Genomic DNA, 23,139 nt, shown 5'->3' with positions numbered 1-23,139 from the left:
GGTCCGAATGTAACTTGATCCGAAAACGGCCCGATCTGAATTGGTCCGGTCCGATTCCGATCCGAAATAATAGTCCGAACGATGACCCAATCCGAAACGGTCGGATCAGGTCCGATCCCAGTCCGAATGTAACTTGATCCGAAAACCGCCCGATATGAATTGGTCCGCTCCGAATCCGATCCGATTGGTCCGATTGCCAGGTCTACATCTATCTTTCTCAATATGTCAATCACTTCACACATGAACAAAAAAAAAAAAAAAAAAAAGTGTCCATATGCAAAGTCAATCTTTATCATCCTTCCATCCCTACTTCAATATTCTACAATCCGAACAAGGGTTTAATAATGCCCAAATTGACTCCAACTCTCCTTGAGTTATCTTCGATAACATCCCCACATTTGCGGTATTCGCCTTAGAAACCGAAACACAACAGCATCTGAAATGCAAGTTGTTCAAACTCAACCAAAAAGGGGAGTGTGTTGTTGTGGCCTCATAATATTTTGTTGGTAGAGATTTCATTAAGCACTAGTAATCGATTATCGAAACACCATGGACGACCTTTCAAAACCTTCTCTTGATCTCTAAAATGAAAGAAATTGAAAAAAAGAGAGAAGAGATGCATCATGCAAATCAACAGTATTTTGTCACAACCCGATCCAATGTCATCATCTTTGTAGATATTTCACATTATTGTCACCAACATCCACCTCTACAATGTTAATAATATCCTTCTCATCATCATTGATACGTAAAAATTGACAATGGTCTAGCAGTTCACCGTACTTGCTGGAAAATAAACTAAGATGTTCAAGATTTGCCGTCTTTCGAGGAAGACATTGCCCTTTCTTACAAGAAAGTTTTTTCTATCCTATTTATCATTTCATAATAACTTTGGTTCAAAATGAGTATGAATTCAAGATAACACGAAAGTTTGATTTGTTATTGTAAGAAATCACACTTAATGTCATTACAAGTCTGAAATTAAAAAAAAAAAAAGTGTTTAATTACGACCACAACAATTTCTAACTTCATTTTTGTCAAAAGATTTTTATCTTAATAGTTTGTGAAAATTAGAAATAATAAGTTTCTTAATTTTTTTATTTATTGTTGAAATTATCTTTATAAAACTTATAACAATCCATCAAATTCTTTGTCAAAATTTGAAAAGACTTAGTCATGAAATAACAAACATCGAGCATTGGAATTCTGATTGAAAACCAGTTCTATCATACAAATTTTTGAAATCAACTAAAAGGCCAAATGACCATATCTTTCAAAGAAATTTGTTTCTTTGGAAATATAACCTACTGGATTTTTCAAATTATGTAAGTTTTCACCATATAGAGGTCATACAGGGCCAAATTCACAATAACTTACACTATGTAGTGTGTACATGCATCACTTGTCTTTCAAAAATGGATGAATGTATAGACCTTAATGAGCTATTCTTAACGTGAAATATACTTCATCCTTTTTCTATTACATCTTAATGTGAAATATACTTCATCAATTCTTTTTTCTTTTTGTATTGCAACATATGATTAGACACACTTTTTAAAGTAATTATAAAGGTAGTAGGCTTTAATAATAAAAAAAAACCTATATAATTGGTTGATGGGTAATATAGTCCATTTTTGTAACTTTTATTACCAAATGAAAAAAAAATATTACACTAAATATGAAACTATCAGAAAAGCTATATGTTATAATAGACTAAGAACGGAAGCTTCGTAATATTTTTTTTTTCACATTAGCTGTGTAGATAGTTCGTACTTATTACGAAGCTTCATCTTATGTCCCCTCAGAAAAGAATAGAAAAGAAAAACAGTGACCAGCAGCCCTTCTTCCAACGAAAGATATTATTCTGGAATAATTTTGAATTAACTCAAAAGAATATCAAAATTGGTGTAAATCTTCTCAGTATAGTCCAAACTTGAGCTTATCTGTTCAAACAAAGTTTAAGGAGTGCACAATCATACGCTTTATAGTTCAAGACCTTGTCATGCATCATACAAAACTGCAGTGACAGCTTCACTTACTCAGTCCCAACTAAGCAACATTATTATAACATTACACGTAAAACGTATGACACTCAAATAAACAACCCCGCAATAGCTGACATGAGGCCTGAGGGGAAACAATGATAACCTATGTAATGTAACTATGCTTTGTCTAACTCTTTAACCTTTATAGTACAAGACTTCGCCAGGCATCCGCCATGATCGCATTGCACATTTGAATTGATTATTGTTCCTCATAACACTAACAAAATTGTTTGGCATGCTTCAAGAACATGCAAAAAATAACAAACTAGCCTTTAGGTTAAGGAAAAAATTATGCGGCAGCAGAGAGCTTCTCTTCGTGCTCTTCAAGATTAAGGGCTTCCAGCAGCTTAGGCCAGGATTCTGGGATGCCTCCTGGGAGGTCAAATTCCAATAATTTGCCACGACTGCGATAGAACTCTTCAAGTGGCTGGCTCTGCAAACACAATTCAAATGCTATTTTTCAGAAGAGATAAATTTATTAAAAAAAGACACGAAGTACAAGTACTATTAGTTGGACTTTTCAATTTATCCCAAGTACCCATGTTTGATCCCAACACTTAGACAAGGGCATAGACTCTTGATACTTCATTTTGGACCAAAAACATGCAACTTTTTCCATAGTTTAACACTTGATACGTACCACCAACACCTGAGTGTGGGCAACATATAGCCAAAGAGAGAACAAGATATTCTTAAGAGAAGGGAAAACACCAAATAACATCGTCTCCCATTACGAAAGCCATTCATTCTGAGGCCATGGCAGACATGTTTAGTCCCTGGTCTCAGTTCTTCTAGTTCCCCAGTTCAAATCGCTCTATCTAAAATGACTAAGCGAGAAGCTTTAAATCCTTGCTCAAATTTCCCCAGGATCTACCAGCTAAATCTCCATCTATAACTAGGAAAAAACAAAACACCAAGCTCTTGGCAACATGGTCCAGCCCCTGCCAGATTTATCGAAAAAATTAAATGATAGGAGCACGAAACTTCTTTTAACAATTTACTTGCCAAAAATAAAAACTAAAAGAATATGCAGATTAGAGATCGCAACTACTGCTACACCCTCACTTTCTTCCCAAATAACTCTTCAATCATGGGAAGTCCAAGTCAAGTATCTGCCTAGGACACAAAACAAGGTTGCGGATCAATTGGCAAAGGAAGCTTTAAAATTTGATGATTGCATGAATGTAATAAAGTTTTTTAGCACCCCACCCCCTTGTTGCAAGAATGAGTACATCTCGGACTGTAATAACTTTATTTCGGGATTGTTTTAGTTAATTTGATGTTCCTTTTTTCACCAATTAAAAAAAAAAACTCCTCAATCATGATGATTTCGGATTTCCATAATTGTCATAAGTAGCTGCACCGCCATCGGATCACAAAGAAAGAACAGAAGGTTAACTCATTTCTCTGCTCTCTAGACCTCCTAACTCAATGAATTTATCAATAGAAACCTACAACACAGTCACAAGCCATGAGAGTAGTTAAAGCTTTACCTTCTCATTGTACACAGAAAGCCGTTCTTTCACTACTGCTTCAGTATCATCAGCTCGGGTGATCAACTTGGAAGCACAATGTGGAGGGGGCATAAGTGGGGCCATACTTATTCCAGGCTTCCCATCCTCACCCTTTATATTAATGGATGCAACATTGAAATTTTTGCCACACTGGCCACAAATCCTTCTACCAAGGCATTTCTCAATCAAAGCTTGCTCAGGTAGTTTCAGATTGACCACCAAATCTATATCTGTTACCCCTTCCAATATTTCCTGAAATTAGCAACAACTACAAGGCATGAGCAGTCCCCAAGAGAAAAATGATATGCACATACATGATACAAATTCCAATATGCCACCAAGGAGGTAGCAATAAAGATCTTCACCAGCAAATGAGCCAAACAGATTGATGCATTAAACTCTTAACTCTCATAGTCCACAATCACCACAGAAATCATATCATAGAAATTTAAAATCTATGCTTAAGGGAGGAAAATAAACAGCAGCAATGAACATCACAATATAATACCTTCCTAAATCCTGGCCATATTAAACAGGTTGAACTTTAAGAATTACAACTCAGGAATGTGACGAGGGAAGGGGGAATTCTCAACCTCGAGGACTAGAACATGATTAGTAGACGAAAGCTACAACCACCATGAGATGATGTTGGTCAGAACATGTAGGATGTCAGAAGTACCTCCATGATATATCAAGCAATTTAGATATCCGAAAGTCAATTTTGGTTTTCTTGATGTGTCATACCATAGTCCATACTAGCATCTTTTCTACACATTCAGAGTGGCTTTTCTCCATTAAGAAATGTCAAGAAATTCAAAGTTACTCTCAGGGTGCGAGGAAGGGAAAAATTTTCCTAGACATTGCTAAAAGAGAAAAATCTTCCACTGTGCAATGGTTTCAAATTTCATTACGGGTATACCGTGAATATATGATCAAAAGTAGTTTGGGCGCTCTTTAATCTATTTTTGGTTCACAGACGTACCGCCAAATGAAGTAGTGATTTCATCATATGTAAAATGGCTACCTCAAGTAAGGATATATGATAAAAAGAAAAGGGAAAGTTGAATTGCTCTTGTGCAGATTCAGTCCCAAAGCAAATGGTAAAGTAAATTCCTTGTCTCTTCACCAACTAAGCCAATGAAACAGTGATTTACTATTGCACATATTTTTCTTTCAAACATTATGTATTTCATGCAATGCAAGGACCTTTCAATAAATCCCAAAATAAGTAGTGTGGTTTCAATATCAAATCGATAGCGGTTGCTTTTAAGAAATCGCCACTTCATGCAGCAGTGTTAGGTGTTTGCCTAAGCTTAAAATCACCTCCACCCGAGCCTACGTGGATCTTGTCTTGATAATTAAGTTTGATTCCAATGCAAAATGGAAGTATTTTTCTTTTTTAGCAATACGTAGGAGAATCATATTAGGACGATAGAGGGATAATGTCTTAATTTGATAATCAAGCAAGCCATAGATAAAGAAAGTATAATCACGGTCCCTTGAAGGTCTCATTGTATTCCTCTCTACTGTAAGTCACAACTTTTATCATGGTAGAGATCAACTCCCAAAGTAAAAAAAAGAAGTGCTAGGAATAAGAACTAAAGAAAAGATGTTTAGGTAGATATTAGAATGGACATTAATGACAAGTGAAGAAATAGAAACAAACAGCATTTGTGGACACTAGGCCTAGCATTTCACAAAAGACAGTATAGACCAAGCATTACTACAATACTAAAAAAAAAACTTGACTCCAACATAAACAAGAAGCTTACAGCTTGTCTTATTGTTCGCGGAAAACCATCAAGAATGAAACCCGATTCACCTCTTGCTTCTCCAGTTTCAAGCCTCTTTGATAGCAAGGTAATTATGATTTCATCAGATACTAATTTCCCTTGGTTGACAATCTCAGCAAGCTGGAAGGTGAAAATGAACCAAAAAAAGATTATGAAATCAGATTGGTTCAATAAACTCGAAAACAGCATAGAATCCAGATTTTGAAATTTCAACCAAATTTAATTAAGCCTAGACCTTTAAATCAAATAAACCAATCCATCAAAACTGAAACCCTATCATGCTGAACAATTTCCATACATCAACTTCATCTCATTCACGATTAAATTTGCTTTCTTGGATTACCTACTTTATTTTTGGCCGTATATACTATATCAACAACAATTCATATCCGCTATATAGCAGGTACTTCTTAAAAAACGCATGATGAATAACACTAATCTCATAAATTTAAATCCAAAAAAGATAAATCCGTGCAATGTAGAGTATCGAGATCCGATCACGCATCCTCAACTAAATGTAATACTCCCTCCGTTTCCGAAAGTTCTCCCTACGTTGAAAGTAGCGGAAACAAAAAGCGAAAAATAGTTGAGACGAGAAGATCTAATGTTAAAATAGTGACCTGATTAGAGAGGGCGGTTTTGGCAGAGAGTTCATGGCGGAGGAGGTCACCAGTGGCGATGTGAGGGACACCGAGGAGATTAGAGAGGCGGCTAGCATAAGTGCCTTTTCCGACGCCAGGGCAGCCCAAGAACACCCACTGCACGCCTCTGGAGCGTAGATCTGAGCTAGAAGAGGCGGAGGCGGAGGCGGAGGCGGAGGCGGATGCGGAGGCGGAAGTTAGGGCCTTGAAATAAGAGGGGATAGTCGAGAGCCTAGAGGGTTGAGCGAGGCGACTTACGGCTGCCATTCTTTAGAAAGACGCCGAAAGGTGAAAGGTCAGAATTGAGATTGAGGTGGGAAAATAGGAATGGCGCCTCCTTTTTGTTGCCAAAGCCAGGGTTAGTGCTAATGTACTATGCTACTTTTTTTGGGAACCTTGAGGAAGTTTGGGATTTGAGATGGCGTGGATTATACATACTATTATATTATTAATACATCATACATGTGATGTGGTCCTACTGGTGGAATATTCTCTTTGTAAGATTCTGAGTATGGAAGAATTTTTCTCAATTGGGTAAAGAGGGTGAGTTTATCTGTCAGACCCAAACACAATCTTCATACTGTGCTACATCAGCTGTCCACTAATTTTTATCTACTTTTTATCCTTCAGACTTACTCCAGACTCATACCAGTTTTACACTTTATCACTCAGACTCACTCCAAACTCTCTACCAAAAGTTGAACATATTATTTTAGATAACATTTATTCTACCAAAAGCCCACAACCAAGTCTTAGATTGAGTTTGGGAAACCAAAACTCATTCCCAGACTCATCATTCCATTTAGTCCAAATATCGGTAGTCTGGAGGCAGACTCACCAAAGTCTGCGCTGAGACTCGGTGCTCCAGACTACCGATATTCTTGCTCTAAGTAAGGCTTGACCTAATAGTAATGATTTGATATTAGCTGATAATGTCGTCTAAGGCTATGTTCAGTTCACCTTATTTTTGCTTATTTAATCAGATCAGATCAGAAAAAATAAGTTCAGATCAGATCATGCTTATATTTAAAAATCATTATACAATTAAATATCTTTCATTACATATTAGTAAAAATTATAATAATTGAATATTAATAAAGTACTCATTGAGACGAATCATACAAGACCCCACATGACTATATTTTTTCTTATATATTGAGAAAAATCTAAAAGATAAGATCTTGTAATCAGATCAGATCAGATAAGTTCAGATCGGATCAGATCAGATAAGTTCAGATCGGATCAGATCAAAAAAAAATAAGTTCAGATCAGATCAGAAAATTTCAGGTGAACTAAACATAGCCTAAGTATATAAAATGTTTGTTGGTTTCATCTTTGTACCTTTATCTGAGACGTTATCTAAACTGCCTACATTGTATGTCTAGTTATTCGTTGCATGTTTTTAATGCTTTTCAAGTGTATTTTCTGTTATTTTTTCAAACCAAGTTTATGAAAGTCAATTTGTATCAATTTACAATTATAGTATAGGTGATCATTTGTGGCGAGTTATGGGCTAGATCTAACTTTAAAATTTTGTCCAACGGACCTAATATGCCTAGTCCAAGTCCTTTTATATGGGCTTAACTACTTGTTCATGACCCACCTTAATAAACGGGTGGGTTTGCCCGTAGGCCTAACAGGTCTACTAATACCTTTATTTCTTGTCAAATAAGTCTAGCTAATTTCCTTTAATATATATAGATTAAAACATAATTTTGGTTAAAATAGAAAAAAAGTTGATAATTAAAAAATTTCGTACAAAAAATGCTAGAGGACGACAAATTAAGTTGTAAAGGTAAGAATAAACTACATATTCCAAAAGATAAATCAACACTAAATTAGTTAGATTAAAAAATTTTCATAGAAATAGATATTATGATAAACGGCGGGGCGGGCTAGCCTGTGATATGTTTGAGGTTGTCCATATCCGCCCATTAATATTAGCGGACCTGACTTGGCCCGCCCATTTAGAATTTTTTCTCAAAATTTGTTGTACAAGCCCGCAGCTTTAACGGGCCGGTCTGGGCGGGTTTAGCAAGTCGTTCCGTCCGTGAACAACTCTAAATTATAGGAAAGAAGTTTATGTACTTATCTAAATTTAAATAAATTAATTGTGATATTAGTAGTAATGACATAAAAAGAGAGGAGATTCTAATAGTTTTAATTAGGTAATTTAATTGTATTAAGAGACGAGTTCGTAGAGGATCATTTTGAGATCTAAATTGCAAGCTTTAGTGCACACACTTCAAGAGTTATGTATGCATTAAGAAAGACTAGATTAGAAGCATGTTTAGATCATAGTTTGAGTACGAAAAGCACGAGAAATTTAGCATCATGTTTAGGAAGATGGAATTGTAGACTATAAACGTGGCCGCAAGTTGTCGAATGGCAGATGGTGTGTAATGAATAGAAATATCCGAAGTTGTAGTGGTTTTTAGGAGTCGAACCAACATATTTGAATCTGTATGCATCGCAATGTTGGACAACGATTTAGACCCGGCCTAGTAAAGTGCAAGGAAACAGGTCTCGACTTCTGTATGGAAGACAGAGACGGCGTAGAGCATATGACCATTACTAGTGGAGGCTGCATCATCTTGGAAAGTGACAACCCAAGCTCCTCCCCCTTGTTTCGTGTATTTGTCTCAGGATCCGTTAATGCAAAAGGTGGCTACTAGGTTTTCCGATTGATGCCTAACAAAATGTGCAAAAATCATACAAAGACTAAAAGAAGGTGAAGCAAGAGCATAAAAACCCATCCCACAAGCTCCCATTTTAGGTCCTTTTTCTCCATTCATAGCCAACACATGGGCCTATACAAACAGACCAGTAGCACAATGCGCAAATTAGCAAAGGCCAAATATAGAAGAGTTTGTCTTGTAAGAGATCACCTACTTTTAAATTAAAATTAGGCAATGGTAACCTCAATATTAAAAGAGAATAAGTCCAACAGTGACTAGATTAATTTTTTTCGGTGACTAGTTTAATCCATTTAATGACTAGGTCTACTTTTATATTAAAATTAAACGTCTCTTTTAATAATTTTTGAATCTAGAAAAGTTGAAAACTTGCCATCTAAGTAACGATGAACACTTTGGCATGTTGGTACCAGAGGGCAGAGGCAAATGTAAGCAAGTATACTTGTAGTAGTATGCTGAATTATGAAAAAGAAGGAAGGAAATAACAGATATTGAATATCTTAAATAAAAGGTCAAGTATTGAATAGGAATACACAATCTAATAGTGGAAGATCAAGACCTATATCATACACTTGGATGAATTGTGCGCTCAAGGCTATGAGTAAAATAAATAATTTTTGGTATACAGGTTCTGTAAGGCTACTGAAATCATCGATATATAGAACTCTAAGACAAGACAGCGGAGACATTCGTGAATCTCGGAAACAAGGTCCGCCTGCTAAGCTTTCAAAAGAGTAATCTTTACATTATGATGAAAGATTGAGCACTATACATTCCGACTAGAGCAAGACATTGTTAATCTTTACATCTGTGAATCAGTAATTCTCGTTACATTGATTTAAACTGTAAATTCATCATAATTATGCTTGCAAAACTAGAGCAAGACATTGTTAGTTTATAAGCAATAGAAAATATATGGACAGTATTCCCACACCTGACAGCTATTTTACAGTATAGACACTTATGACCTCCCCTCTAGGCCTTCCGATAATGAATCCTCTGGCATTACGACCTTTAACACAATGTCGTCCATAGATCACATTATTCCGGGGATTGGAGCGCACTTGATTGTCTACGACTCCATGGCATGTGATCGAGTTAGAAGTTCTGTATAAATGCATTGTCATGCAATTGAGTGTAACTAGATTGGTGATGGAAGTCGAGATAGGCCTCCTAATTTGATTCTGCTTTCCTTTTGATATGCACACAGAAAATACATCTAACTACATAGCTATACACAGATGCACGCACTCAAAGTTCTTCCTCTGTCCAGCTCAACCTGTACACGATCCAAAATTTGATCATCCACCACAATGATACACCTGGTCAATGATAAAACTCTATTTCAGTGAACATCTGTAATATCATTTTTCATAGAAGGTGAAATTATAAAAAGAAAAGAACATTGAAAGAAGTATATCAAGCCAAAAAGGAAAGGGAGGGTTAAATCAGGAAAAAGGCTAAATAACAAACAATTTGTTACCAAACAATAGAGAGGAAGCTAAGGGCAACTTAATAGTTGCAGTTAGACCCCCTTTTCTCTCTTGTTACCATACCATTTGCTATTTACCCGTGATCTGAAATCAAGAACATACTTCCTCTGTTTGTTTTAGTTGCAACAAATGACCTTTTGGTGAGTGTATTAAAATAATCAAATGTTGCAACTAAAGAAACAGAGGTAGTACTAGTTACTTTAGGCACAAGTTTGGACGCTTTCTAAAAAGAACGAATTGATTCAATGGAGAAAATACTAAAATTACGTCAAGCTATTCAACATATATAAAAAGCAACCTTTCACAGAGAGAATGGTCACACTAATGCCTTTAGGGGTGTTGCCAAGCAAATCAAGAAGGTTACAAAGTGAATCTTCCAACTTTCATAAAATTAAGGTATACACCTATCATGAATCAAATAAATTGCTAATGAGAAAAACTCAAGAAAAGTCCAATACAATGGATAAATTATGACTTCATCAGGCACTTGTAATGCTGCATGTAATAACTCCATAATGGTAATTGCAAAAAAGAAGGTTGTTCTTATAGCCAAAGCACTCCATTAAGAAAAAGAAGCCAGAAGGGAAACACATACACATGAATGTCAAGAACTAACTTATATGCATGTTAATCAATTTCATTACAAAGTTTTGCTATATGTTAAGTGAACCTATGAAAAAAAATCAAGATTGCCAATATCAACAAAAAAGTTTTACCTTGATAAGTTTGTTAGAACATCCAACAAACAGAACTCCTTGTACACACAACATAGCTGTTATGACAGAATCACAAACAATAGATCCAACTTCAATAACATCCATCCCGGGTTCACCTCCTGTTATCTCCTACAATATAACATCCATCCACAGTTGTCAGATATAATCATATGGAGTACCATATACAAAACCAAAATTTCTGACTGCAGCTGATAATCCTACCACTACCATATTAATTAGCTGAGCTTAACACATTATGGTTTACAAGCATAATTCTATATTTCCCGGAGGGGGAGAGAGGGGGAGAGGGGGAGAGGGGGAGGATACAACTGTCTATCACTATGCCTTACAATCGTAGGGGAAATCGGAAACTTCTACAATGCAAACAGTGCTTTATCCTTTCCTATTACTTTCAAAAAAAATAAAAAAGCTAAATAACACAGTATGAATAACGATACTATTGAGCATCTACTTTCTGCAGATATACCTGGACTTTCACAGTTTTGTCCCACCCTCCAAGAAACAGCCACTTCTCTTCCATGGCAAGAGCAAAGATGGCCCCAGTATGGAATTTCATTGATTTTTTTAACACATCATTCATCCATATCTGAAAATTTTGAAGGCAGTTAGACACGATACAAGGATTTGTTAGTCACTCATATGGGTATAAACAACAATGTTCATCTTTCTTTTTTAACACATAACATAGTTTATTTCATTCAGTTGACATTGGCCATGAAAACTAGAAATCCTAGAAAATCATTTCAGCGCTTACTTAACAAGCTTCCACCTCCTTTTATGATATTTATTTTATTGCCCAGAAAGATTTGGAACGTCATCCCTTCGCCAGACTTGTGGCCTATGGGTGATGTTCTGTAGCAAACCTTTTTCTATAGATGCTACTAGCTTTATCGCCTGAAGAATTTTTAAGTGGTCCTTTTTTTTATCTGCTAATAATATTGCTTAGCTGATCATTCAAAGAAAAGATGGAGGGGAGAGAAGAAACAAACTTTTACTTTATATAAGAGAAATTATCACTAATACTTCCTTTGTTGCATGTAAGAGTGCACAATGTTTAAGGAGGATGAGAGAGATAGATATAGATTAAAAGAAAAGGGGTCTCAAGTGATGAGGAGAGAGATAGAGAGAATTCATTACCAAATAAGGTGATGTTGCAATTAATGTGAAACTATTGTGTAAGGCAAATGTTGAAATATTCATGGACGAAGGAAGTATTTGTTACCTAATTTTCAAACCAAAAAGAAAAAAAGCAGAGAGAGAGGAAGTCAAGGACCAGGAACCTGAACAAGTATTAGACAATTACTCTGTCCTCATATATTCCTACCACTTTCCCGTTTGGTATTCCCCTATTTATCTGCTACATATGAAAAAGGCCCACTCACAATGACAATGTCAAACTAACTTCTTTAACTCAACCGCCTAACACAAATGCAAAACTAAAGTCCCATATGGGCCTCTATTACAAAGCATGTATAAAGTAAATGGTGCAAATATAAAGGACACGAGTAATACAGTATTAAACAACACCATAATAAAAACCAGTAGCTAAAAGAAGGGATCTCGCACTGCATATCCTCAATTATGATACAAATACTTAGGGAGGCAATCCATCGCAAGACAAATGGGTAGGTGTGAGAAGTTAATGGAGAGCAAATCCCTTTTCAGGAGTAAGTTGGAAATTTTGGGACTGACTCACACTCTCTTGAAGCATTCTTTCCTATTATTTCTTTTTTTGTTTGGTAAATGCACATCTTTTCTTTTCAGTGTACACATTAATGATAAACTAACTGATTATTACTCGTAAAAAAAAAGGAAAAGAGTGCTCATAGTCGACAAATACTAGCAAGGAAAAGAAAACTTGGTCTACACTTCATTGATATCCATGAGAAATAGAATGAAGGGGTATCTCTTGTATGACTCTCATAACTAAACCAAAGAATAGTAGGGTATAAACTCAAAACCTTTATACAGCCATTCTCATGAGCTGCAATAATCATATTCTGATCAGCAAAGACAGAAAGCACAGATGACACAGTCCCAGGAATGTCTTCACTGAATACTGCCAGAGGACTATGATCATGAAGACACCACAATCGAACAGTTCCATCCCAACTCCCGCTGTAAAGAACCCCATTGCACAATGCTAGGGTAGAAACCACTGATTTATGACCCTCCATACTGCACATCAGGGTATGATCCTGAAGAATGACAAAATCATAAAAGTTGTACGACAATACCGAGTAACAACATCTAATAACATCACAAAAGAGCAGCTTATAAAGTTACTCACCTTCAATAACCAAGCTTTTATCAACCTGTCACCACTTCCAGTGTACAGGCAACCATTTTCAGATACAGCTAAGGCATGAATGCCACTATAACGCCAATCTTTTTCCTCATACCACTTCTTCAAGGGTTCTTGAGCCAAAGGCTCATTTATCTCCCAGGAAAATATACCGCCTCCACTGTCCGCACTGATGCACACAGGTTTTTCTTCATTTACGAAGACTAAAGCCATAACTCTGTGCTCATGACCTCTAAACGTATGCACATGCGTAAAATCCTGTTTTAAAACAAAGGACAGAATATACTAAAACAGCAGAAAGAAAGGATTAAATGAACTGTAAATCGTAAAACTGTTACTATTCCCGGATATTAGCAAACACACTATGGCCTTTCCTTCTCGTAAACCTCCACACCATCTATCCATGCATAAAAGAATTTTACTTAACATGAGCATAGGATTTTAACTACTCCCATATTATCCCGTTTCAGCTTCGAGTCATACACTAAAGAAGATGACCATGATAGGGTCCTTACTCCTGTAAATCATTCAGCGTACAAGTAAAAAGAAAAGGATTGAAGATGGTTTGGGTCAGAGAGAAGAAGAGATGAAGAATGGTATGAGTAAATAACACATTTTTGTTAATTGCATCAAACACAAGAGTGTAGACAGGACTCTTACATCTGCACTTTCTATTTTTGCTGATTAAAATATAATCATTGCATATTAGCCACTACAGTATATACAACTAACAAGCCCAGGAGGAACGAGGGGAGGGCGCAGTAAAGACCTAGGGTATGTAAACAATCTTGCAGATCAAAGCTGTTAAAAAAGCATTAATTGCTGAGAAAAATCATAACTTGAGACTCAACGGACAAAAACACATGGTGCATGTGTTAATCTTGCAAGCAACATGTCTTAGGTGTTGAGAAGCAACGCCATGCAAGTGTCTGGCAATTCAAGCTTAGGTAAGTCCCAGAGCAGTTCCATGAGTGATTGGAGTGAATAGTATGAATCAACCAATAAGGGTGGAGTTTGAGTTTCCTTCAAGGGTTTGAGCCTCCAAGGTGCTATGTCTCAAAATTATAATTTGGTGTGAGATTTACATTCTGTACTTTGTCATTTGGTTTTGTTTCCTGAAATTTGAGACCAGATGAACCGCGATAAACTATTTTATGCTAGAAATGTTTTTTATATCCTTACTCATTTTACAAAATAATTGGAAAACATTTCACAAATATAAGGAAGACCTATATCTGGACTGAAAGATGAGAGGTTCTACAAGGATAAGTTCATTAAATAAGATTTAGCGTGATGAAATATCAAGAGTTCTAAGTACTGAAATTACAGGGAGCAAGTCAAACCTTTATAGAAAAATAATCGGGCCACAAGTAGCATCCCTTGTCCATTCCCTTCCTTTATGAGTTTAAACTTGCTCCAGACTTCACAATCCTTTTCGATTGAGTTATAAAGTTAGTGATCTATAGTTGTCCAATTAAAATAGACAAAGCCACAATGGCTTGTAGAGTGTATACTCCTCTTACTCATTGTGAACTAGCACACAGACATCCCGCATGGATTAAGAGTCAATTACAATCAGCCTCTCTGTTGCTAGAAAGTATAATAACAGATAATTGAAAAGTTGCTAGCCAAGTTTTCAACTTGATTTAAGCTCTGTCTGGTCAAACAAAATTGGGTAGGAACAAAACTAAAACTAGTTGAACGATGAAAAGTTGTTAGCTGAAAGCTAATAAGAGCTAATTGTATATAAATTTTGGGTATACTTGCTTATTTTACTAGCTGAAGTCCACAAAAGGACAGCAAAGGGATCTTAATTTGAGTTAATCACTACCCAAAAAAAAAACACATTTTTGCTAGCTCAAATTTATTTAAACTACTACTAGATTATGGCCCTGTTTGACATATGACGTTTTGGGGAACTTTTAGCGGATTGGGATACTATGAGAGGTTTAACCACTTGAATATGCTAATTTATGTGTTTGGTTGCTAGAGGTTTTGAAGGGATAATTGTCCCCAAAAGGCTAATTTCCAAACGTAGGAAAGAGCAGCATTGTCACACAGAGGTTTGGGATATGAGGGGAGAAAAGACAAGTTTGTCCAGAAGATTGAAACCTCTAGATCGCTTCTTTCAATTTCGTCGTCCGCAATTTGACATATCTTGCCATGGTTATGACTTATGAGCTCCTTTCGATTTCCATTCTTTGGAAAGCCTTGGAATCTTTTAAAAAATTCACATGAATGGCTGAAGGACTTTACAGAAAACGCCACTAAAATTCATGCCATAGCGATACTTGGATGCTCTTTATGAATGAAGGAAAAGGAAAATGAATCATCAAATTTAAAAGCATCTCTATGATGAAATTTATTCAGACTTGATGAGAGAAGTTGAATAGCAATTTAACATCTTAGCATTAGATTTCAAAAAATGAAAATTGTGAAAAATAGAAAACGGAAAAGGGAGAGAGGAATAATTGAAGAAGAGAAAAGGCTCTGGAAACTTCTTTTTCCATGCATGAGTTCATAAGATGTGGAAAGGAAGGCCAACAGGTTGAAGATTGGAAGAGTTGCTTCTCCACCTGTTTTGTTTAGGAGGTGGTAGACGTAGTTGGTTTTCTGATAGTAAAACTTTAAATTATATAAATTAAAGATCCGTAACTAGTGAGTTTATGAGTAAAATCAAGTGTGTTCACCGAAATCCACTCCGAAAAAAAGTAGGTTCATCAAATTATTAAATCAATTAAGTTAACACTAACTTTATATATAATAGATATAGTATAAGATTTTTTTCAAAAATAATGTTCCACAAGTGAGTAAATATAATTTTTTTAAAATTAAAAGAAAAATGTAAAAAGTAATTGAAACTACTCATGCCCCTTAACTAGTCTAATTAAGCAAACAACTATAAGCTATCAATTTACCGAACACTCCTACGCAAACAACTAATGCTATAAGCTAGTCAAACTAGCTTATACGATCACCTAGTCGAATCAGCTACTATAATCAGCTATCAATCCTATCCGCTGATTGCCAAACAAGACCTATCACTTCAGCTTAATTCTATCAATAAATAATTTAAACTCCTTGTCTCACCTTTGAAGTCACAAGGCATCTAAAAATTTCAACAGTTTGATGGATTTTTATCTCAGACATTACTTTCCCATAGTGTTGACCCGCCAGTTTTCAAATTTTGAGCTTCATAGAACTTACAACTTGACAACCCCCCCCCCCCAAAAGAAAAAAGCATAAAAGGTCATTGTTTAATGTAGGTCATACCCTTTTGTAGACACATGGATTGAGAAACTAAATATCATATGACAATTAACTTTGATGTTTGTTACCTGGTATACCTATTTGTTAACTATATCATTGGTTTAGTTGGTTGAAGTACATCTTAAAGTGTCTAAGAAATGCATTAGGAAGGAAATTGTTAAGGGTAGTTGATCCTCCTTCGCAGAGACAATAATTCACGAACTAAATATCAGAGGACAGAAAAGGTATACTTTGATGCTCGCTTAATGCTAGACATTTTTTGTTAGCTATTTCCATGATTGAACTCAAACAGCATTGCTTACATTTCATTTTTAGACTTTTTCTTGTCAAGAAAGAAAAACATTGAACACTTAACTTTGAATAATAAAGCAAAGAGATATAATGAAGATTACTAGGAAGACATACATGACTCATAAAGCATTCACTCTCTTTCTATCCAAGAGGTCAAAATCGTGCACTGATATAGAAGACATTGCACAACATCACATCTTATGAATTCATCAACCAAGAAATAAATAAAACAGCGATTCAATTTTATATACCTGCAAAGACCACACATTGATTGTCTTATCAAAAGAAGAGCTAAACAAATACCCCCCTACAAAAGGAAGAACATAATTATAAATATTAAGCATTCAGAAAAGGAACAGCACCACCTTTTTTCCTTTTTATTGGGAATTTTACCACAATACCTTGCCAGAAAAATTCCATTCTCCAAATACATATTTCATATCAAAAATTTGCATAAGAAATAGTAGATCAGTGATTTGAACAATCTTCTCCTTAAATGGCAACTGTTACAAGGACAGGATATCCTCACAAGATGATTTAGCCAGCACATTAGAATCATGGTGAGGCTACTACCTTAATTAAGCTCAGCAGATTCATGTGCAAATCAGACATATTAAGTTTTTTTGCTGTCTCCCCTATATGATCTACATTTTCTGGTCAACCCTGTTAAAGGTCTTTAAACTAGTAGTATCAGGGACTCGGGGTATAAAACATACTGTCAGCAATGAAACCATGAGATGGCACACAAGGGCAGTTTGCAAGGACTGACCAACATCATTCATGAAAGACGCTCATCCATAAGACTTCTATTAACACATATAATGCAGGAGAAACAGTGATATTTCTGCACTAAGAAATTAAGTAAAACATGCACATATTTATTACTATAAACCAATATCAAAAGGACGATTGACAAAGTGGATAAATTACCTCCAACACATAAGGCGGTTATACAATCCAGATGGCCTTGCAGAACCTTACATTGCACTTTACCTGAAGATACTCCCTTGACAACATTATCTACTTTAACTTGCCCAACCAGACCAAGATCAGGTTTACAATCATCGTCTTCCTGGAGTGTCTTGGAGATTTTTGCTTCATTTCTTAGATCATTTGAGGTATTGCACAACTCTCCCAAGACCAAGCATTGGCCAACATTCTCCTTCCTGGATTCGTTATTTAAACTAGAGACACGACAAATATTATGGTGTATATTCAATCCTTTGATACACTTCCATACATCTATTACAAGTGGTCTATTACTTGGATCAAAATCCAAGCATTTCACTAAAATCTCACATACTGATGCATAACCACTAACCGATAAAGGCTCCAATGTAGCATTTATGGTTTCTACCCACTGCAAATACACAATCTTACACTCAGAAACCCGTTCATTCTTTTCTTGAAAGACAACTCTCAAGTAATTGTACATCTCTACAGGAAACTTATCTCCAGTAAGAAGCCTTATCAAAACACAGGCTAGTATCCAGACATCAGTCCCATAACAAACGGTGCAATTCGCGCCATTCTTGTCTATCTCAAAGCTTTCCCTATGAAGCAACTCCAACAACACCTCTGGGCTCACAAATGCAACCATGTTCGACAACTCCACAATGATCGCTTCAGCCTCCGCCACATCGACTTTCCGCCCATCTTGGACACCCTCAACAACACATCGGAGCTTCCTTCCTATCACCAACACCTCACCAATGTCAACACAAACATGCCCGAATTCGTCAAAGCAAAAACAAGACAGTCCCAAACAACCACACACGAAACCCTCCGAATGCAAACTGATCAAAACTTCACAAAACTCAACACTAATCATCAATGACCCCAAACAAGAACCACAATCCTCAACCCCAAACCCAAAATTACCCGAATTCGACAGCCCGTTTTTCATTCTCTGACAAACTAAATAAAGAAAGCCATCATTTTCCACATCAAGCCACAACCCAAAAACATTACAAACTCTAGAATTCCTGAAACTAACCCCCAAAAGAGAACTAATTTCATTTCTTAAAGTATCATTCATCAAACTCAAAACACTCATAACTTTACCCACATAACTATACTCCAACAACAAATCAGAATCATTCAACTCAAAACGACCAACTTCAACAAAACCCACTTCCTGATTCTCCACCAAACGACACCGCATCACTGCAGACGAACCCAACCCCACAAAATCAGATTTAAGCAAATTACCCTCCATCAAAACGGCGTCTTCTGGGAGGACCCAGTCCTTCCACGCGGCGTAAACCTCATCCGACCATTTTTGCGGGGGGAAAGGAAAACGACGTCGTGGAGAAGGGGTATGACAGTTGGGTTTTGTGGTAGGGTTTTGGGGTTGGAAGAGGAGAGAGAAACGAAGAAGGTCGATGTTTTTGGGGAGAGCAGTGGGGCCTTGAGGGTGAGGGAATTTGACGAGCTGAGTGCAAGAAGGACAGCGCAGAGTGGTTTTGGGAAGGGTAGGAGAGTGGAGGAGGTGGAGGTGTGCAAGGCAGCTTTGGCATGCCGAGTGGCCGCATGGGAGTACGCGTGGGATTGTGTTGTCGTCGTAGGATTGTAGGCATACTGGACACTCTGGTGCCTCCATTTCTTCCTCCTTCATTGCCGATGTTAATGTCATTGACTCATTTCTGTAGTTCATAAGTTCATTAGGTTTATTGCCGGCCTGCCGATGACAAGTTTTTTTTAACCAGTGGAAACTACTTCCTCCGTTTCTTTTTAGTCGCTACACTTTCTATTATGGGAAGTTTCACATTACTTGCTACACTTCTTTTTTGGGCAATAAACTCTCTCTATCTCTCTCCTCCCACATGGGTCCCTTTTCTTCTTACTCTCTACCTCTCTCTTCTCCAAAAATTGCCTAGGAGTCCGTGAAATGAGAAGTGTAGCGAGTAAAAAGAAACGGAGGAAGTATCATGTATCCAGTCATGGCATAGTGGCGTTGAACCTCAAGTGGAAATTTGAGATCAGGTGGTTCTGGTGTTGTTGTTGTTCACTTTGTTTCTTTATCAATTAGTCTAATTTGATTCTTAATTTTTGGGAATGAAAAGGAACCAAAACCCGATGCCTTACCACTTGGCCACGCCCCACTACGGTTTCGATTTTACATTAAGGGCATGTTCTTTTCGGCATAAAACAGTTGAACTGAACTGGACTGAATTGAATGGAACTGAACTGAACTGAATTGATCTTATCTGAACTGAACTGAATTGAATTGGACTGAACTGAAATGAATAGGGATATGTGAGAGTAAAAGTATTGTCAAGAGCTGAACTGAACTGAACTGAACTGATCTGAACTAAACAGCACTGAATTGAACTGAACTAAACTGAACTGAAAATAAGCTGGGGAGAACAGGCACTAATATTGTTATTGATTGTTCGTCAATTCCAGCCCGACTAGCAAAATTCTTGATTAGCCATTTATCCTTAAGTGGAGCATTTGGGTCAATGGGATTAGTCATTGCTATCCACGACCTGGATTGCTCGCAAAAAAAATCATCCTCCCAAATTCTAACAGTAGACCCATTCTCAATAACTTTCAAAACTCTTTTTTCGATCAAATTCATTGCTAATGATAATATAGAACTCTAAGTGAAGCTGATATTAAGCCTAATCATAGCCTCAATAAAGTTTGTTATTGAAAAATATTTTCCTTTAAACACTTTAACCATTAGAAAATGCTCGTTAGTGAGAATCTCTGATGCACCAACACGTCAAATTAGTTGACATTTCACGTGTATCAAAAACATTTTTACGTGTCAAAAACGATATTACACGTGTCAGAAACGTTTCAAAACGCCATATCACTTTTTTGTTTTGCTAATAGAAAATTGTGTATGGAATAAATATTAAAGTTTAAACCCTATTCAAATTCGCAATACTTATACCGCCGCTGCTAATTCCTAAAAGAGTCCGTCGAGTGACGTTTACGACTCATGTCTACTGATCGCCTCCTCCTGCAAGGTTGCAAATCATATTTCATTGTTGGTTCACATCACTACATCAGAGCAAGTCAACCACCACTATTCACTACCATCAAGTACTTTACTACTTTTTTTAGTTTTTTTTATTCCTAATAGAAATCGGAATACTTCGATTTCTATTTTCATGTTTGTTGCGTATTGGCTTATTTTATTGCTTGTTGAGTTATCATATCACTTTTACTTGCAAATTAAATTAGGGGTATTAAATGTTTTTGCTTTACAATTATTACTTCGATTTTTTTACCGATAGTATTGTTATTATAATGTAATACAATACACCTTTATTTACTGATTGAATTGGGAAATCTCCATTAGCTATATGTTGGATATTAGGCTGAGTATCCTCGTACATCACCACTACAACATTAATCTTGAATGTCTCAGGGTCAATACATCCCTTCGTCCTATCTCCTATGTCGTATTACATTGTTACTCATTTACTTCCTAATCAACTGAATACTACCTCCGTTTCCTAAAGATCTTCCTTATTATTGTTTCTACAGATAACAAAGGAGGATACACTTGTGTGGGGTGTGGGTGTGGGTGTGGGTGTGGGTGTGGGGTGTGGGGTGTGGGGTGTGGGGTGGGTAAAGTAGGAAAAAGAAAGAGGTTAAGATTAATAAACAAATAAAAAGGGGTTAAAGTAGGAGAGAGAAAGGGAGTAAAATTGAATTAATACGTAATTCAGGTTTAGAGTGAAGAGGAATTAGGTTTAGAGTGAGTACGAGATTCAGGTTTAGAGAAGAGAAAGAAATGAGAGAGGGGTTTAGGAGGGATAGAAATGGAGGATTTAGGTTTAGAGGGGGGGTTAGAAATAAGGGGCTTTGGGTCGCGCATCACCAAATAAAAAGTGGGTTGTTGGACTGAAATCTGATGCGGTCCACAAAAGGACTGCATCAGTATTCAAAATCTGATACGGTTCACAAAAGGACCACATCAGATTGTCCTCTCAGCTTTCCCACCCATTTTCAATGTTCATTTTCGGATGCGGATTTACAAAACCGAATCAATTACTAAGTGACAGATAAGGTTTTTTTCCACTCGTGCAATACAAATAATTCTTTTCAGTAATATCAAGGGCCGCAAATTCAAGTTTTGTAAGATTCGACATAGTTCACTATATACAAGTGAATATTGCAAAATTAGGACTTAGATAATAAACATATTCATATCAAATTGTAATTCAGTTGTAGTTCAAGGAATTCATAAAGAAGGAAATGTAAGAATGTAATCCGAATAAATAATGTTCCTATAACATTGCTATAGATATAATATAATATGACACATGTTGTAACATGTTAACCAATATTCAATTCTTCAATTCGTTTATATAAATAGATACATAGAATACATCTCCAAAATTGACCCAAACAAGAAATAACTAATCTTTAATATCTAAAGCAAGAGCAAGTAGATTACATTATCTATGATATGTCTAATATACTGATCAGACATGATTACAGTTACACCAAACAAAGAAACAAAATTAAGAGGCTTTAAAGAAATATACTTTACTTCCTCCAATTCATAATACTCACTACACTTTTCATTGTGGGAAGTTTCACATTACTTGCTACACTTCCTTTTTGGGCAATAAACTCTCTTTATCTCTCTCCTCTCACATGGGTCCCTTTTTTTTACTCTCTACCTCTCTCTTGTCCAAAAATTGCTTAGGAGTCCGTGAACTGAAAAGTGTAGCGAGTAATATGAAACGGAGGAAGTATATAAAGCACAAAATTTAAGAATGATCAAGCCTTAAAAGATGATTGCAGATGAAAATAGCAGCGAAAAGATAAGAATATAATTTGAATAAAAAAAATCTGCTCATATGAATAAAGTGACAGGTAGATTTAACCTTTTTTTATGAAATTATGCTATGAGACAAAAGTGGAGAGGAATTCCAGGTGAATCGATATTTCAAAATTGAGGTGGAACAAAAAAAACACAATCAAAAGTTCATGCAGTTCCTCTGTTTATAATTAGTCAAATCCAACAAATAAGGATAGTCGTCAATAAGAAAAGTGATAAAATTTACCTCACTGACATATTATTTCCTTGGTTTCTCGTTCGCTCAGAGCACCCTTAGTGGTGATTGAAAACAAAGATCAAGTGGATGATCTTAAAAAAAATTGCTCTTAATGGTGATTGAGAATAAGATTAAGGGATGAGTGTGGATGTTTGGGAAAAAAAAATGCATGGGGTGACTGAAAAGATGATCAGGTGTGGGAGTAGGACCACTACGTGATCATCATTGTTAAATTTTTTTTTGCTCTCCGCGCAGCAAAACGCTGGAGTGGGACCCACTGCCTGATCATCATTTTTAAAATATTTTTTTGGCTCTCCGCGCAGCAAAA

General features: G+C 36.3%; 2 protein-coding genes across 5 annotated transcripts; both read right to left on the bottom strand.

Annotated features, from left to right (window-relative positions):
- Positions 1-1,859: 1,859 nt before the first annotated feature.
- Positions 1,860-6,413, bottom strand: LOC104884011 (adenylate kinase 1, chloroplastic). 2 transcript variants are annotated; one of them, XM_010668595.4, is made up of 4 exons: positions 5,973-6,410; positions 5,332-5,472; positions 3,539-3,811; positions 1,860-2,478 (listed from the first exon to the last, which is right to left on the bottom strand). In XM_010668595.4, the coding sequence occupies exons 1-4, from the start codon at positions 6,258-6,260 to the stop codon at positions 2,335-2,337; spliced, it is 846 nt and encodes a 281-aa protein (XP_010666897.1). In that variant the 5' UTR covers positions 6,261-6,410; the 3' UTR covers positions 1,860-2,334. The 2 variants fall into 2 exon arrangements, with proteins under 2 accessions (XP_010666897.1, XP_048504240.1); XM_048648283.2 differs by lacking the exon at positions 1,860-2,478 and adding an exon at positions 2,525-2,986 and having other exon boundaries at positions 5,973-6,413.
- Positions 6,414-9,408: 2,995 nt separating this feature from the next.
- Positions 9,409-19,493, bottom strand: LOC104884010 (uncharacterized). Of its 3 annotated transcripts, none has more exons than XM_010668593.4 (7): positions 17,716-19,490; positions 17,037-17,092; positions 13,210-13,482; positions 12,881-13,117; positions 11,386-11,505; positions 10,899-11,027; positions 9,409-9,968 (listed from the first exon to the last, which is right to left on the bottom strand). In XM_010668593.4, the coding sequence occupies exons 1-7, from the start codon at positions 19,439-19,441 to the stop codon at positions 9,921-9,923; spliced, it is 2,589 nt and encodes an 862-aa protein (XP_010666895.1). In that variant the 5' UTR covers positions 19,442-19,490; the 3' UTR covers positions 9,409-9,920. The 3 variants fall into 3 exon arrangements, with proteins under 3 accessions (XP_010666895.1, XP_010666896.1, XP_048489720.1); XM_010668594.4 differs by having other exon boundaries at positions 9,409-10,011; positions 17,716-19,489; XM_048633763.2 differs by lacking the exons at positions 12,881-13,117; positions 13,210-13,482 and having other exon boundaries at positions 17,716-19,493.
- Positions 19,494-23,139: the final 3,646 nt, after the last annotated feature.

This window comes from Beta vulgaris, chromosome 7, assembly GCF_026745355.1.
Source record: "Beta vulgaris subsp. vulgaris cultivar EL10 chromosome 7, EL10.2, whole genome shotgun sequence".
Classification (NCBI taxonomy): domain Eukaryota; kingdom Viridiplantae; phylum Streptophyta; class Magnoliopsida; order Caryophyllales; family Amaranthaceae; genus Beta; species Beta vulgaris.
The sequence above is the reverse complement of the archived record's forward strand: the minus strand, read 5'-3'. Positions and strand labels throughout refer to the sequence as shown.